This window comes from Panicum virgatum, chromosome 1N (assembly GCF_016808335.1).
Source record: "Panicum virgatum strain AP13 chromosome 1N, P.virgatum_v5, whole genome shotgun sequence".
NCBI lineage: Eukaryota > Viridiplantae > Streptophyta > Magnoliopsida > Poales > Poaceae > Panicum > Panicum virgatum.
This window is the reverse complement of record NC_053145.1, coordinates 15,089,839-15,107,546: the sequence shown is the minus strand read 5'-3', so window position 1 is coordinate 15,107,546 and position 17,708 is coordinate 15,089,839. Positions and strand designations below refer to the sequence as shown.

Genomic DNA, 17,708 nt, shown 5'->3' with positions numbered 1-17,708 from the left:
CGCGGATCTAGTGCGCCTGTCAGAGGAGTGGGGCTGTCAGAGGCAACGGTAAAAAGAAAGTTACCGTTTATCCCACTGTAAGAATGCCGGCCCGATCTGATTCGGCCGTTGATTTCGGATCTTCCCGCTGTGGGCCTCCAATATTTAAACGGGGGAGGCGGCGCGAAGCAACCACCCTGTTCCCGAGTGCTCTAGAGCTTTCCGCCGCCTTGCCGACCCGGCAAATTTCTAGAGCTCTCGGCCATCTTCTTCCTCGTGATTTCCTCCCCTCCTCTGAGCCTCGACACCATCACCATGGCCGTCACGCCTGCCGCATCGGTGTCTTCGACCTCGGGGAGCGTAGGAGAGGCTTCAACACCGTCGTCTCCCTGGCAGAAGTGCTTGCTCCTGGAGAGCGACATCCAGGACATGGTGGAGCGCGGCATCCTCCTGGAGAAATAGATCTCCGGGTGGCAGTGCTGTTATGGGGAGGAATTCCCGTCGGAGGACATGGACCAGACGGTCGTGTTCAAGTCCTTCTACGAGAAGGGCTTCGCGCTGCCCGTGGACGCCTTTTTCCACGGGCTTCTTCACTTGTACAGGCTCGAGGTAACTCATCTCAAGCCCAACTCAATTGCCCAGATTGCCATCTTCATCCACCTCTGCGAGGGGTATTTGGGGATCGCTCCCCACTTCAACTTGTGGCGGGCTCTGTACCACCTCAAGGGGCACCGTCCAATGTTCGCCGGAACGTTGTGGCCGAGGCTGCCTTCTCACTGCGCCAGGGGAGCATCTACCCCGACTTCGAGCTCTGCGACACCAACAAGGGGTGGGCGCGGGAATGGTTCGTGGTGGCGAACCCAGCGCCCTGCCTCCCGACGCACACTGGTCGCGCGCCGGAGTACATGGTGTGCTGGGAGGAGCCGCCAACCACCGAGGAGATGGCGCAAGTGGAGCGCCTCCTCAAGGAGATCGCCAACTTGTCGGCGCAAGATCTGACAGGGGCCACTGTAACACCCGGTTTATAAAAGGACATAAACCGAGCAATCATATACGTGCCAGGATCAAGTCACACGTATATACAACAGAATGAACAGTATACCACAGCACATATCACGAATAAGACATAATAAATCAAAATATGAATGTTATTTATTACAATAATGACAAAATGTCTGATACAGCGGAAGCGAAGTACAAAATACGATAAAAGCTCTCCGAAGCTGAAGCAGGGCGCCACAGGGACGTCGACTGGGAGACGAACACCTAGAAGTCCTCGTAGTCCTGGTAGCGCTGGACGAACTCCCTCGTGTCGGCAGGAACTGAGCAGCAGTAGCGTAGCCAAGAGGAAAAAGTAGAGAAGAGGCAAGGGTGAGTACACAACTTGTACTCAACAAGTATAACACAAACTATGAGGCTCTAAGGTTGTCTGACTCAACTGCATTAGCTTTTAAGTGTTGGCAAGATTTTATTAAAGCTATTTACTACAAGTTGATGAATTACCCTTAACCCAGTTACATAGTAATTAATCAGAATTAAATATGTAACTACTGAGAACCATACCAAAACCAAACCACCAAGGTAACCCCGAGAGGCACCTCCCTCGTCGGAAGGAGGCAACCCCACTAATCAAAAGGAGGATCTGGGCCGCTCATAACCGTGAGCACGGCTAGTATACCAGTTTTACACTCTGCAGAGGTTGCACATCTTTACCCACAAGTCGTGAGCTACGCCAGTTGTTCATCACACTTCCTTAGGTGAGATGGCCAGCGACTCACTACGAGGCCTTTACAAAGAATCTCGTTGGTAGGGAGTAACCGCGAGGGTGGATCAGCGACTATGGAGCAGGTCTAGTGGGCGTCAAGACACGAAGCACAGACGAGGCCACTCAGCACGAGGGCCATAGAAGCTTACCGCCCCTGCCCCGCAGGTAAGTTACTCCAAACCAAAAAGATCTAATTATTACGCCAAGTCTATCCCATTCTAGCCTTGTGGTAGCGCTGTTGTCCCAGGTTGTCGCTCTATGAACCGGTCCTTATGGAGAGTGGCCAACCAAGCACTAAGCACCGTGCTGGCCCCCTAAACCATGTTTCTACAAAACCATATTTTAACGAGACGTGAGCCACCCAAGCACGAAGCACAGAGGGCCACTCTCAGAAATTAAGTTCAAGTAAACCATTAATCAAATTAATTAAAAAGGACCAGAGTGTGTTATAGCGCAGCAACCTAGTATAACTAAACAAAATGCAACCCAAAGGATATATATATGAAGGATATAAAGTGGCTAGGATAGTCCTTATAGGCATACAGTATTAAATGCAGTATGAAATTGTATTTAAAAGTGATAGTTTGTTCATCTTACACTTGCCTTCCTCGTACTGCTCTGGCTGCTGCTCAAACTGCTCGGAAGACGGCTGCTCCTGGTACTGGTACTGGGGCTCCTCAGATGGATCAACGTCTACTCACGAACACATGGCCAAAACAATGTACAATAATAAGCATACAAACAAACATTAATAAAAACTAAGAAACAGTACATCAATACATAAAAATAGCACACTAACTAGTCTAAAACTATTCTACGCGTTACGACGATTGCGTGGACATAAAGAACGCTAAAAACGGAGCTAAAACGCATAATCTAGGCCAAAAACAAGTTCTAGGGGCTTATTTGTAAGAAAACTGAAGTTTCAGGGGCTTTTCTGCTAAAACCGAGGGCTAAAACATAATTAAAGGATAAACCTAGGGTCTAACGTGTAAAAACAGCAGCTATGGACGGCGGGTTCTATTTCCAGAAAGGCCAGGGGGCTGCGTGTTAAAATTTGGACCAAACTGCAATTTCTTTTAGCTAAGGGTGGACTGCGGGTTGATTACTGGAAACTACATGGGCTCTTTAACAAAAATTCCCAGCCGAACCGTTACGCGCGAATCACGGCCGCTGGATCTCGATCTGGTGGTCCAGATCTGATCCAAACCGGTTCTAATCGTGGGCGTTGGCCTCTGATCTAACGGCCCGAGTGAAAAGGGGCGGGAACGGCGGCGGAAGGCGCCGGCGGCGTGCTCCCGCGGCGGCGCAGCGCCGGAGAAGGCGAAACTGGCGTTCCAGAGCTCGAAACGGGGTGCCGCTTGGCCTGGGAGGAAGCTAGTGGCACGTGTAAACTTCCTATGGGGTTGTTGGGGTTCTGAGAGGCCTAGAGCGGGGAGGTCAAGGGTGGTGGCGGCTCGGCGCGGCGAGGTCTCGCCGGAGTGCGGTGACTAGGCACCTAGAGTGTGCCAGGGCGATCCAAATCTAGCGCAGAAGGAGGACAGGGAACCTGGGGTGCTCACCTAGGGTCAGGATCGGGGAAAGGCGTGGCGCAGGGTGGTCGTCGGCGGTGTCCGAGCGGCGGGTCGGCGCTGGGTTCGGGGAGAGGTCGATGGGGCGCAGCTCCGGGCCTCCTGGCGCCTCAGATCGACGCGGGGTGCTCCTGCGGTGAGGCCAGGGGTTCAGGGGGGCTCCGGGGTCACCGGCGGCGAGGATTTGCAGTGGCGAAGCGTTCTCACCTCCGAGCGCCGTAGAAGAAATTGCGGCGAGGGGTAGGCCTGGGGTCGGTGTGGGGGAATCAGGGGGCTTCACGGGACCTTGGCGAAGCTCCTACGCTGGTCGTAGTGGAGCGGAGGGCAATGGGGCGGCGGCTCCACGGCGGCGCAGGGTCTCGTCCCGGCGGAGCAGGGCGAGTGGGCACTGCTAGGGTTTTGGGGCGGCGCGTGGGGTGGAGTGAGGGTGCTAGGGGGTCCGCGGGGCGCTACTTATAGGGCGGCGGCGGCCTTGGCGTGCGCGCCTGGTGTGGGGGGGCCTCGCCAGGGAAAAACGGCGTGACGAGCGCGGCCGTTGCGCGAGGAAGGGGATGACCCCGACGCGTGGGCCCGGGCGGTCAGGGAGGAAGGCGATGCGGGCTGAGTGAGGGGGAGTGGGCGCACGCTGGCAGGCGGGCCCGGTGAGTGCGGGGTGAGAGGCGGAGAGAGACGGCCGCGCGCTTTGGGCCGAGCTGGCGTTACTGGCTGGGCCGCGGGAAAGAAGGAGCCGCTGGGCTTTGCGGGTGGAAGCGGGCCCGAGGGGGAGAGGGGAAAAAGGATGGGCCGCGCAGGGGTTTAACTGGGCCGGTTTTGTGTGGGTTGGGCTGCTGAGCTGGGCCGGTGGGTTTGGGTTTACTTGGAGTTTGGGTTTGGGCCTTTTCTATTTCTTCTTCTTCTTCTATTTCTAATTCTAACTCAAACCAAACTAGATGAATTCAAATATAAATTTGAATTCAAACCACACTCAAATAAAAGTATGCACCAGCATGAATGCAACACAATTTTTTTTAAAACTTAGACAAATTTTTAATTACTTGTGAAACAAAATTAAATTAGATGCATGGCTAAACACAATAAACCTTAGAAATTTAAATAAAGCCAATTAAATTTATTGATAAATACTGGAATTTAAATTAGGGTGTTACAGACCCTACCCCCTTGAAGAAATCTCGTCCTCGAGATTTAGCTGGGCTGGCTAGCAAAGAGATCTGGATATGTCTTCTTCAACTCATCTTCTCGCTCCCAAGTAGCCTCAGCTTCACTGTGATGGCTCCACTGAACTCTGCACATCTTGATGCGCTTGTTCCGAGTAATCCTCTCTGATGTCTCCAGAATCTTCACCGGATGCTCAGTATAAGTCAGATCTTCCTGCACATCGACTCCATCCAGGGGTGCCTGCTCCTCGGGTACTCGCAGACATCTCTTCAGCTGAGATATATGGAAGACATCATGAACTCCTGAGAGGCTGAGAGGTAACTCCAGACGATAAGCAACTTCGCCTTTCCGCTCTAGCACCTTGAATGGCCCCACATAACGAGGTGCTAACTTCCCTTTGACATTAAATCTGCGGATTCCTCTCATCGGAGACACCTTCAGGTACACATAATCACCGACACTGAAAGTCAGATCTCTCTGTTTGCCATCAGCATAGCTCTTCTGTCTGCTCTGTGCAATTCTCAGATTTTCTCGCACAGCCTGAACCATCTGCTCTGCATCATCTATGATCTCAGGGCCAAAGAGCTGCTTCTCACCAATCTGATCCCAATAGAGAGGAGTCCTGCACTTTCTGCCATACAATGCCTCAAAGGGAGACTTCTTCAAACTAGCCTGGTAGCTGTTGTTGTATGAGAACTCAGCATATGACAGGCACTTATCCCAACTAGTACCGTACTGAATAGCACAAGCTCTCAGCATATCTTCCAACACTTGGTTGGTTCTCTCTGTCTGCCCATCTGTCCTGAGGGTGATAAGCCGTACTGAAACGCAGCTTCGTATCCAAAGAATCATGAAGCTGCTCCCTGAACCGAGAAGTGAACTGAGACCCTCTGTCAGATATGATCTTCTTGGGCACACCATGTAAGCAGACAATCCGAGAGATGTACAACTCCGCAAGTCTGGCACCGGAGTAAGTAGTGTTCACTGGAATGAAGTGAGCAACTTTCGTCAGACGATCCACCACTACCCATATGGAGTTGTACCCTTTCTGAGTACGAGGCAATCCAACAATGAAGTCCATAGTGATTTCCTCCCATTTCCACTCTGGAATCTTCAAAGGCTGTAATAGACCTGCTGGCCTCTGATGCTCAGCCTTGACACGCTGACAGGTGTCACAAATAGCCACGTACTCTGCCACTAAACGCTTCATCCCATACCACCAGAAACGTTCCTTCAGATCATAGTACATCTTCGTGCTGCCCGGATGAATAGAGTAAGCTGTATCATGAGGCCTCACTCAGAATCAACTTCCGGAGATCCTTCACATCGGGAACACAGATCCGATTCTTGTACCACAAGGTACCCTGATCATCCTCTCTGAAATGAGGAGCCTTGCCCTTCTTGAGCAACTCACGGATCTCCTGCAGCTTCTCATCATCTTTCTGATGCTGCCTGATCTCTGACTCTAGAGTCGGTACTGCCTCAAATGCTGCACTGGAGGTATGATGCAAGAAGCCCAGACTCAACTGCTCGAACTCCTCGCATAACTCTGGAGGCATCTGGAAAGCCACGGCCATGTTGACATAGCTTCTCCTGCTCAAAGCATCTGCTACAACATTGGCCTTGCCCGGATGATAGTGAATCTCCAGGTCATAGTCCTTGACCAACTCTAGCCATCTTCTCTGCCGCATGTTCAGCTCATTCTGCGTGAAAATGTACTTGAGGCTCTTGTGATCAGTGTAGATATCACACCGCTGCCCATACAAGTAATGCCTCCAAATCTTCAGAGCATGCACAACTGCGGCTAACTCAAGATCATGAGTGGGATAGTTCAGCTCATGCCGACGTAACTGCCATGAAGCATAAGCAATCACTCTGCCCTCCTGCATCAGAACACACCCAAAACCATCCTTCGAAGCATCACAATACACCGTGAACCTCTTCGTCTGGTCTGGCAGAGTCAGGACTGGCGCCGTAGTCAACCTCTTCTTCAGCTCATCAAAGGCTCTCTGACGCTCATCAGTCCATACGAAAGCCACATTTTTCTCTAGCAAGGAAGTCAAAGGCTTCGCGATCTTGGAGAAATTCTCAATGAACCTCCGATAATATCCAGCTAAGCCCAAGAAAGACCTGACTTCCTTCACTGTCTGCGGTATCTCCCACTCGAGCACATCCTTCACCTTGCTCGGATCAACAGCAATGCCTCCCTGAGAGATAACATGACCGAGGAATGGCACCTCATCAATCCAGAACTCGCACTTGCTGAACTTGGCATACAACTGATGCTCTCTCAATCTCTGCAATACGAGTCTCAGATGCTCCTCATGCTCTTCTTCTGTCTTGGAGAAGATCAGAATATCATCAATGAAAATCACCACGAAGACATCCAGATAGTCCATGAAAACCATGTTCATCAGATGCATGAAGTAAGCCAGGGCATTAGTCAAGCCGAAGGACATGACCGTATACTCATATAGCCCGTACTTGCAGGTGAATGCCGTCTTCGGAATATCCCCAGGACGGATCCTCAGCTGAAAATATCCCGAACGAAGATCAATCTTCGAGAATATACGAGCACCTCGAAGCAGATCGAAGAGATCCTCAATACGGGGCAGTGGATGCTTGTTCTTGATAGTAACTGCATTCAGCTCCCGATAATCCACACACATTCTCTTCGAGCCATCCTTCTTATCTACCAGCAACAATGGAAAAGCCCAAGGAGAGAAGCTGCGACGGATATAGCCCTTGGCTAGCAACTCATCAATAGTCTTCTTAACTTCTTCATGCTCTATAGGTGCCATGCGGTAGGGCCGCTTTGCAATAGGAGCTGTGCCAGGCAAGAGATCAATGCAAAACTCAATGGCGCGTTCAGGCGGCATACCTGGCAGATCATCCGGAAAGACATCCGGGAATTCAGACACCACGCGAATACCATCCGTGGGTCTAGCCTCCATCTGATGAAGAAATCCAGAAGGCTCTGAAGCACTGACTGTCACCTCTTAGCCATCAGATGCCGATAAGTGAACTGTCCGCTGAGCACAATCAATACGGACTCCCCATCTGGTAAGGGTCTCCATGCCCAGAATCACATCTATCCCCGAGGAGTCAATAACTATCAAGCCAGTGCGGAAATCTACCCCCTTTATGACAATACTAACTCTGGAGCATATAGAACAAGTACGAATCTGACCCCCAGGTGAGGTAACTACCATAGCTGTCCTCATACAAGAAACCGGTATACCATGCTGCTCGGCAAATGACTTGGAAATGAAAGAATGGGTAGCACCGGTATCGAAAAGCACTGTAGCGGGGTGAGAGTTGACCATGAACGTACCAATAACCACGTTAGGAGCCTCGGCCGCTGACTCGGCCGTCACGTGGTTCACCCGAGCCTGTGCTGGCGCCCAGGGCTGAGCTGGGCGCCCCTGCTGTCCCGCCTGCGCCTTCCGGGGGCAAGTGTTGGCGTAGTGCCCCGGCTGGCCGCAGTGATAGCAGACGCGTGCAAGTGTCGAAGCCTGCTGTCCGGTAGGAGCTGCCGGACGCGGAGCCTGAAGTGCTGGCGGAGCTTGTGGAGCACGAGCCGGAGGTGCCGGTAACCTCGGGCCCTGACCTGCCTGCTGCTGTCGAGGCGGGTACTGCTGCGGCCTCTGCTGGTACTGCTGAGGAGGCCGGTACTGAGGCTGGTACTGCTGGGGCTGCTGGAGTCGAGGGCGAGTGTTGCTGCTGGAAGCAACGGGGACAATCTTCCTCTTCTTGTCCTCCATCTCCAGGTGCTTGCGCTCAGTGTTGAGCGCACTGTCAACCAGATGGTTGAAGTCGTCGAAGCGGAGGTTGAGCAGCGCGTACTGGAGGTAGTCCTCAAGACCCTCCATGAAGTGCTCCTGCTTCTTGCGGTCATCCGCAACATCGGCAGGGGCGTAGCGAGCCAGCTGAAGAAAGCGATCACGATACTCCGTGACCGACATAGTCCCCTGAATTCACAAAGACAGATAGATATCGAAGGATTAATTCATGACTCAGATGGATAGCTCAAGGGGTTATTAGCTCAAAATGAAACTCTGAATGATTATATCTGGGATTTACCTGCTTCAGTGCAAGGAACTCCTTCTGCTTCATCTTCATAACGCCCGCAGGGACGTTGTGGCTGCGGAAACGCTCCCTGAACTGGAGCCAAGTGAGAGACTCGCGGTCATGGACTGGGTGGGGCTCCCACCAGTCCAAAGCTGCCCCTTGCAGCTGTCCTGCTGTGTACAAGACTCACTCCCGATCATCGCACTGGGCGATGTCCAGCTGGCGCTCCACTGCACGGAGCCAGTCGTCAGCCTGAAGAGGGTCGAACGTGTGAGAGAACGTCGGCGGGTGACCCCTCAGGAACTCAGCACGCCTGTCGCGAGGCTGCGGCGGTGGAGGAGGCGGAGGCTGAGTGTGAGCCTGCTGAAGAGCCTGAACAGTATTGTTCAGGGTGGCCATCATCTGCATCTGGAGCTGGAAGTACTGCTCCGGAGTCAAAGGCGGCGGCATCGGGATCCCGGTACTCTGGTTGTTCTGACCCTGCTGCTGGCCAGAACCGGAACCGGTGCTCCTGGTGTTCACCATCTGATTTGAACAAAAGATTTCACGAGTAAGGATATTGCAGGAATAAACTCAGATGGATATGATAACTCCTTGCGGAAAAAGACTCAGCCATGATAAAGTAGACAGGATAGAGTTGACTGTTTTACCCCCAACGATCTAACTCATTTTATTAATTAGTTAACTTTAACATTTGAGTGATTTTCTTTAAACAAATTTAAACTACTAAACTATGCAATCATTCAAAAATCCAAATCAAACATGTAGCATAATAACAAGCAGACAATTTTCACGACTTAGCCGAGTTTAACATACGACTCGACTAACACAACGCGTCTCAGAACGTGCTATCGTTTTATTATAAAAGGGTCACCTAGCTAATACTCATGGTGGTCAGATGACTGATTCAGGCCAAAATCTACGAAAACTATTCTTCAGAGAGAAAAAATCAAGGCAAGACGGGTAAAAAGTCAAGAAGTCAAGGGGTATAATAGTAAAATAATTTCAGCAGGCAAGGATTAGTGAGAAGAAGTCCTAAAACTCGACCAGTTCTATCTAGGCTTCGTCCTACAGTCGATACGGCTCTGATACCACTCTGTATCACCCGGTTTATAAAAGGACATAAACCGAGCAATCATATACGTGCCAGGATCAAGTCACACGTATATACAACAGAATGAACAGTATACCACAGCACATATCACGAATAAGACATAATAAATCAAAATACGAATGTTATTTATTACAATAATGACAAAATGTCTGATACAGCGGAAGCGAAGTACAAAATACGATAAAAGCTCTCCGAAGCGGAAGAGGGCGCCACAGGGACGTCGACTGGGAGACGAACACCTAGAAGTCCTCGTAGTCCTGGTAGCGCTGGACGAACTCCCTCGTGTCGGCAGGAACTGAGCAGCAGTAGCGTAGCCAAGAGGAAAAAGTAGAGAAGAGGCAAGGGTGAGTACACAACTTGTACTCAACAAGTATAACACAAACTATGAGGCTCTAAGGTTGTCTGACTCAACTGCATTAGCTTTTAAGTGTTGGCAAGATTTTATTAAAGCTATTTACTACAAGTTGATGAATTACCCTTAACCCAGTTACATAGTAATTAATCAGAATTAAATATGTAACTACTGAGAACCATACCAAAACCAAACCACCAAGGTAACCCCGAGAGGCACCTCCCTCGTCGGAAGGAGGCAACCCCACTAATCAAAAGGAGGATCTGGGCCGCTCATAACCGTGAGCACGGCTAGTATACCAGTTTTACACTCTGCAGAGGTTGCACATCTTTACCCACAAGTCGTGAGCTACGCTAGTTGTTCATCACACTTCCTTAGGTGAGATGGCCAGCGACTCACTACGAGGCCTTTACAAAGAATCTCGTTGGTAGGGAGTAACCGCGAGGGTGGATCAGCGACTATGGAGCAGGTCTAGTGGGCGTCAAGACACGAAGCACAGACGAGGCCACTCAGCACGAGGGCCATAGAAGCTTACCGCCCCTACCCCGCAGGTAAGTTACTCCAAACCAAAAAGATCTAATTATTACGCCAAGTCTATCCCATTCTAGCCTTGTGGTAGCGCTGTTGTCCCAGGTTGTCGCTCTATGAACCGGTCCTTATGGAGAGTGGCCAACCAAGCACTAAGCACCGTGCTGGCCCCCTAAACCATGTTTCTACAAAACCATATTTTAACGAGACGTGAGCCACCCAAGCACGAAGCACAGAGGGCCACTCTCAGAAATTAAGTTCAAGTAAACCATTAATCAAATTAATTAAAAAGGACCAGACTGTGTTATAGCGCAGCAACCTAGCATAACTAAACAAAATGCAACCCAAAGGATATATATATATATGAAGGATATAAAGTGGCTAGGATAGTCCTTATAGGCATACAGTATTAAATGCAGTATGAAATTGTATTTAAAAGTGATAGGTTGTTCATGTTACACTTGCCTTCCTCGTACTGCTCTGGCTGCTGCTCAAACTGCTCGGAAGACGGCTGCTCCTGGTACTGGTACTGGGGCTCCTCAGATGGATCAACATCTACTCACGAACACATGGCCAAAACAATGTACAATAATAAGCATACAAACAAACATTAATAAAAACTAAGAAACAGTACATCAATACATAAAAACAGCACACTAACTAGTCTAAAACTATTCTACGCGTTACGACGATCGCGTGGACATAAAGAACGCTAAAAACGGAGCTAAAACGCATAATCTAGGCCAAAAACAAGTTCTAGGGGCTTATTTGTAAGAAAACTGAAGTTTCAGGGGCTTTTCTGCTAAAACCGAGGGCTAAAACATAATTAAAGGATAAACCTAGGGTCTAACGTGTAAAAACAGCAGCTATGGACGGCGGGTTCTATTTCCAGAAAGGCCAGGGGGCTGCGTGTTAAAATTTGGACCAAACTGCAATTTCTTTTAGGTAAGGGTGGACTGCGGGTTGATTACTGGAAACTACAGGGGCTCTTTAACAAAAATTCCCAGCCGAACCGTCACGCGCGAATCACGGCCGCTGGATCTCGATCTGGTGGTCCAGATCTGATCCAAACCGGTTCTAATCGTGGGCGTTGGCCTCTGATCTAACGGCCCGAGTGAAAAGGGGCGGGAACGGCGGCGGAAGGCGCCGGCGGCGTGCTCCCGCGGCGGCGCAGCGCCGGAGAAGGCGAAACTGGCGTTCCAGAGCTCGAAACGGGGTGCCGCTTGGCCTGGGAGGAAGCTAGTGGCACGTGTAAACTTCCTATGGGGTTGTTGGGGTTCTGAGAGGCCTAGAGCGGGGAGGACAAGGGTGGTGGCGGCTCGGCGCGGCGAGGTCTCGCCGGAGTGCGGTGACTAGGCACCTAGAGTGTGCCAGGGCGATCCAAATCTAGCGCAGAAGGAGGACAGGGACCCTGGGGTGCTCACCTAGGGTCGGGATCGGGGAAAGGCGTGGCGCAGGGTGGTCGTCGGCGGTGTCCGAGCGGCGGGTCGGCGCTGGGTTCGGGGAGAGGTCGATGGGGCGCAGCTCCGGTCCTCCTGGCGCCTCAGATCGACGCGGGGTGCTCCTGCGGTGAGGCCAGGGGTTCAGGGGGGCTCCGGGGTCATCGGCGGCGAGGATTTGCAGTGGCGAAGCGTTCTCACCTCCGAGCGCCGTAGAAGAAATTGCGGCGAGGGGTAGGCCTGGGGTCGGTGTGGGGGAATCAGGGGGCTTCACGGGACCTTGGCGAAGCTCCTGCGCTGGTCGTAGTGGAGCGGAGGGCAATGGGGCGGCGGCTCCACGGCGGCGCTGTGACATCTCAGAGTTTTAAAATGCTAATCAAGAAAACTTAAACGTGATTTCATGCTTAATAAACAAGAGAATTTCAAATTATGCATTTCTTTTTGGAAAATAACTTATGTGTGTGCATATGTATGTGTGTATATGTGCATAGGTCAGGAACCTCAAATAACTTCACACCAAGGCGAACTTGCAGATGAAAATTTATAGACATGTTCACCATGAAAAGAATGGTAAATGTCCAGTTGAACTCTAGGGGTACAAATGTTGAAAATCACATGAAATGATAAGTGTTTTGATTTATAGTTTTCGAAAATTTAAAATAACTTTTAAACCTTTGCTCGATTAAACTTTTTCCTGAAATAAAAGTTGTAGGTTTTTAAATTCTCTACAACTTTCGTATTCGGAGTTTTTCATGTGTCAAAAGGATTTTTTGAGGAAAATTTGAATTTGAATCAGTTTAATCTCTCTCTATACTCTCTCTTTTCTCTCTCTTCCTCCCTCCCATGTTCTGTGCTGAGCCGTGGTCGCCGCCGGTCAAGGCCGCCGGCCACGCGCCGCTTCCTCGCCGCGCCCTGTCCCAAGCTCTCCCGTAGCTTCTTGGCCTCTCCACGCGTCGCCGATCCCCCGCGCGCACGCCGAGGATGGCTGCCGAGGCGCCACGGCGACGCCGTGACGACCCGACGACCGCGCCTCGCCCCCGCCTCGCGCCTTGACCGTCTAGAGCCTCCCCTCGAGCTCAGAGACGTCCCCGACCTCCCTTCTCACCTCCTGAGCTCGATAGCCCCGCTCCGCGCGCCCCCTTTCGCCTGGAACGGCCGCTGCCGCCACCATGGCCGCCGCCGCCCCATAGGCTCCCGCGGAGCTCCCTCCTCTGGTCTCCCTCGCGCCCATTCGACCCCGCAGTTAGCTTCCTCACCTTCCGCTGGTACTCCCCGACCCACGCGCCGCCGCCCAAGCCCGCCGGAACGCCGCCGCCGCAAGCCCAGTCCACCGCCGGCCGCCCCTCTCCGCGGAGCCGTCGCCTCGGACCTCCTCCCCGCGAACCAAGGACACCCAGAGGTGCGGCTCAGTCTCCTCTCCCTTTTCCCCAACTTTTCCCCCACCGCCGGAGCCTCTCCTCGCCGGAAAACGGCCGCCCGACCCTCCTCTGTTCTCCAATGTCCGCCAGGGACCCACGCTGAGAAGAAACAAACTTCCAGGGGCTTAGATGCAAGTTTGCGTTTCCTTTTTCTTTTGTTTTCAAAACCAGCAAACTTGTAAATTCGAAATAAAATCGTAGAAAAATCAGAAAAATACAAATCCAAATGTTTTGGAATCCTTGCAACAAGATCTACAACTTTTGTTACTTGCACATATTTATTTTCTGTCTGTATTTTAATCTACGAAAAAGATTAGTTTATATAGGCTATAATTATTCTAGGAGTTCTACTCAATGTATATAGATGATTTTTGGCTAGTAGCTACTTCATGCCATGTTTAGCTTTGTTTAAAAATTTGAGCACCAGTTGACACTTGTAACTAGATGAAACCATAGTCTTGGCTAAATCTAGTAGAATAATCTACTTTTTATTTCTGGATGTTATGATATAGATTTGTGTATGAAACTTTTTATGTATATTTACAATACTAAATTAACACCACTGTCCAAGTTTCATTATTTTTAGATTTGTGTAGCTAACGCTGTGAATTAATCCTTAAAAATGGTGCTATTTTGTGATAAATAGATGTTGCTGTTGGAAAAATCTGAAAATTTTACTGTGGCTTAGTCTTCAGAAGATAAGCTAGAATATAAATTTTTAGAGCCAAAAACACTTTGCAGCTATCTGTACTAATTAGTCTTGTTATATGTGAGTAGGATTTGTCAATTTTATTACTCCTGATTTACGTCTAGAAAATTTCTGATAAATTTAAAGTGTGTTGAGGATCATATGTAGACTCCTCTGCAAAAATTTGAGATTTAGAATCTATGTGTAACTATAGTTTTAGATAAAACATGATATCGTTATTTTTGTTAAAGAAAGCCATTTTTGTATGTTTTGGTATATAACGAAAACTCCACTCGGAACTTATGCACTAACTAATATTATTTTCTACTCTATACACGATTGCCCAATGGAAGAAACATGACAGTGTTTATTGCTGTTTTGAGTCTTATTGGTTTACGCTTTTATGATGAAATAATTCATTAATTACTGCCATCACAACAACTCACTCATGTGCATTTCATATAGATACTACTACTCTCGCTGACGGAACTTACGAACTGGTGCCCGGGTCCGAGAGTGAACAGCGTGAAGCTCAGGTGAATCTAACTGAAGTTACTGAAGACCCGAACCCGATTTCGGAAGAGCCCAGATCCAGTTACGCCCAGGAAGGCAAGCCCCGGAGCATGTCCCTCTATTTTAAATTATGCAACTTATTATTGTTCATATCTATTTGTGCATTTAAGTTACAGGAGTTGACTGAAACCTTAGTTGCATAATCCTAGGTACCGATGCTTGAACACTAGTTGGTACAGGTCGTTAGTTAGCTATGCTAAAGGTTCGGTAGAAGTCGAGTGATTTCCGGTCACTCGCGAGAAATGATAGGGGTTGGTTGTTTATTACTTGCTACCACTATAAGGTCTACGGGCGGGGTCGTGATACTCTGGATGCCCCGTCTGTTTAGTGAAAAATGATAAGGCCGCAGTGTGTGGTAGTGGTGGTTAAGCGTTTGAACGTACTAATCACATGCCGAGAATATGGTAATCGGTAAGCTTAAGTACTGGATTGAACCGCTGCCGGAATATACTCCCCACCGTCTTGAACTCGTTCACATCTAGCTAATGGCGAGTACAGAGTCGTCGTACTGCTGTACTTGAGGGCGGTGGGCCTGTTCCGTGAAGCGGGAATTGAAGGGAAATGTTGCACGTGTGACTCTGTGAGTATCCACGTGACGTGTGTTTAGGTCTGCCTGGCCAGGTTAACAAATTCGATTCGAATCGTCCGCTTCTCACGGTTTGGGACTGCTTAACCCTTTTGCAACATAGAGTAAGAAGTGGAAGATGATTATGATGATGAATATAGTTGATTGGTTGATGAAAAATAATTGTTTCCACCATAGATGCTATTGGATAGATGCTCACCTAGAATGGTTATTTGAACTAGAACATGAAGGCTAAAATATGAAATTAAGGATCTACTCTTTACTGCTTTTCGGCAAAACAAACCTCTCAAACCAAAAGCCTTGCATGTCTAGATAAAGGGCTAAGTATACCCTCAGTCGGGTAAGCCTTGCTGAGTATTAGAATACTCAGCCTTGCTTGTGGCTCATTTTGTTTCAGGAAATACTTTTGAGGACATGATTGCCAGTTTAACCTGGCCTTGTACCCTCCCGCCTGGTTGGTCCGTGGAGTGGGATCCGTCCCCGGCCAACGATGACAAGAGCGAGTGATGTCACGAATCGGGCTTCATCGTGACACCCATATCGTCGTTAGTTCACGTGTTTACTTTCCGCTGCAATAAAGAACTCTGGTGGACTTCTTTTATGTTGTTGTACAAAGCACTGTGTTAAATGTCGAACTTGGTTTGTATTACTGCAGATCGTTAAACTCTGTGTTGTAATTGTTGGTGTCGTGTTGTAATCTCTGGACTCGCCTCCGCGTGAGGGATGCTGCTTTGTTCGATCCAGGTTTAAGTGGTTTTATCGGGAATTTACCCGACAGCACTGCCGGATTTCTCCGTTTTAAGTGCGTGTTAACCCTGATTGTCATTTTGATGATGGTTAGCGCACTTAAGCCGGTTTATGTCGGGCGGGGCTGCCACAGGCGCAGGGTCTCGTCCCGGCGGAGCAGGGCGAGTGGGCACTGCTAGGGTTTTGGGGCGGCGCGTGGGGTGGAGTGAGGGTGCTGGGGGGTCCACGGGGCGCTACTTATAGGGCGGCGGCGGCCTTGGCGTGCGCGCCTGGCGTGGGGGGGCCTCGCCGGGAAAAACGGCGTGACGAGCACGGCCGTTGCGCGAGGAAGGGGATGACCCCGACGCGTGGGCCCGGGCGGTCAGGGAGGAAGGCGACGCGGGCTGAGTGAGGGGGAGTGGGCGCACGCTGGCAGGCGGGCCCGGTGAGTGCGGGGTGAGAGGCGGAGAGAGACGGCCGCGCGCTTTGGGCCGAGCTGGCGTTACTGGCTGGGCCGCGGGAAAGAAGGAGCCGCTGGGCTTTGCGGGTGGAAGCGGGCCCGAGGGGGAGAGGGGAAAAAGGATGGGCCGCGCAGGGGTTTAGCTGGGCCGGTTTTGTGTGTGTTGGGCTGCTGAGCTGGGCCGGTGGGTTTGGGTTTACTTGGAGTTTGGGTTTGGGCCTTTTCTATTTCTTCTTCTTCTTCTATTTCTAATTCTAACTCAAACCAAACTAGATGAATTCAAATATAAATTTGAATTCAAACCACACTCAAATAAAAGTATGCACCAGCATGAATGCAACACAATTTTTTTTAAAACTTAGACAAATTTTTAATTACTTGTGAAACAAAATTAAATTAAATGCATGGCTAAACACAATAAACCTTAGAAATTTAAATAAAGCCAATTAAATTTATTGATAAATGCTGGAATTTAAATTAGGGTGTTACAGCCACGGTGGCCATTTCCTTCTGCAAGCGGCTCGCGCTGCCGATCCATGAGAGCATCCACCCGGCCTTCGAGTACTGAGGTCATCAGGGCCCGACCCGGGGACAAGAGCGCAAGCTCCCCCAGGAAGAAACCACAAACCGGGTCGCCCGCATCATGGCGGGGCAGATCCGGGACGCCGTGTTCCTCGTCGTATTGGCGACATCGCTTGCGCTCGGCGGCGTCGCGTTGGCGATGACGGTTGTTGATGCGCGGATGCAGGTCTTGTTGGTTGAGATGGAGGCGGAGGTCGTTCTGGTTGGCCTCCTCTTCGTCGTCGCCATGGGGTCGTGTCGAGTGGTGACTTGACTAGGCGCGGTAGGCCGAGTTGTCCTTGCGCAGCTACTGGGCTTGCTGTTGACAGTGCTTAAGTGCCATTTTCACCCTTCAACTATAATCAATAATAAAGGAAAACTGCATGCCTTACTTGCATATTTGTATCACTAACCTTGCTCCACAGTTGTTTTCGAGTTTTGTACATTTTAGATGAGCAGGAGCGGAATAAGACAAAAATACGCAGCAGACGCCATACAACTACACAGAATATCGCGTCCGGCGTCACCCACTTACAAGGAGTGCCCATCTGGCAGAGCAAACGGGCGCGCCACGCATAATGCATACAAGGAAAGATATCAGGGCTCACATGTCAGCCTGCCAGAGAAGGATAAGGACGAGAGGTGGCCAGGTAGGGCCGGCCGACCCCCTGGGTCGGCCGAACCTGGCCGGCCTCCCGTCCAAGTGCATTTCGAGGAGGAGT

General features: G+C 50.3%; 1 protein-coding gene across 1 annotated transcript; it reads left to right on the top strand.

Moving 5' to 3' along the window:
- Positions 1–489: 489 nt before the first annotated feature.
- Positions 490–15,851, top strand: LOC120653342 (extensin-like). The gene is made up of 5 exons (XM_039931101.1): positions 490–588; positions 765–989; positions 13,055–13,373; positions 14,546–14,689; positions 15,637–15,851. The coding sequence occupies exons 1-5, from the start codon at positions 490–492 to the stop codon at positions 15,744–15,746; spliced, it is 897 nt and encodes a 298-aa protein (XP_039787035.1). The 3' UTR covers positions 15,747–15,851.
- Positions 15,852–17,708: the final 1,857 nt, after the last annotated feature.

What these genes read in the sequence shown, in the direction of transcription:
- LOC120653342 (XM_039931101.1), top strand. Translation starts at nt 490, where the DNA reads ATGGACCAGACGGTCGTGTTCAAGTCCTTCTACGAGAAGGGCTTCGCG. An exon ending in TTCACTTGTACAGGCTCGAG is followed by an intron (nt 589 to 764) that starts GTAACTCATCTC and finishes TCACTGCGCCAG; the next exon opens with GGGAGCATCTACCCCGACTT. An exon ending in ATCCAGTTACGCCCAGGAAG is followed by an intron (nt 14,690 to 15,636) that starts GCAAGCCCCGGA and finishes ATTTTGTTTCAG; the next exon opens with GAAATACTTTTGAGGACATG.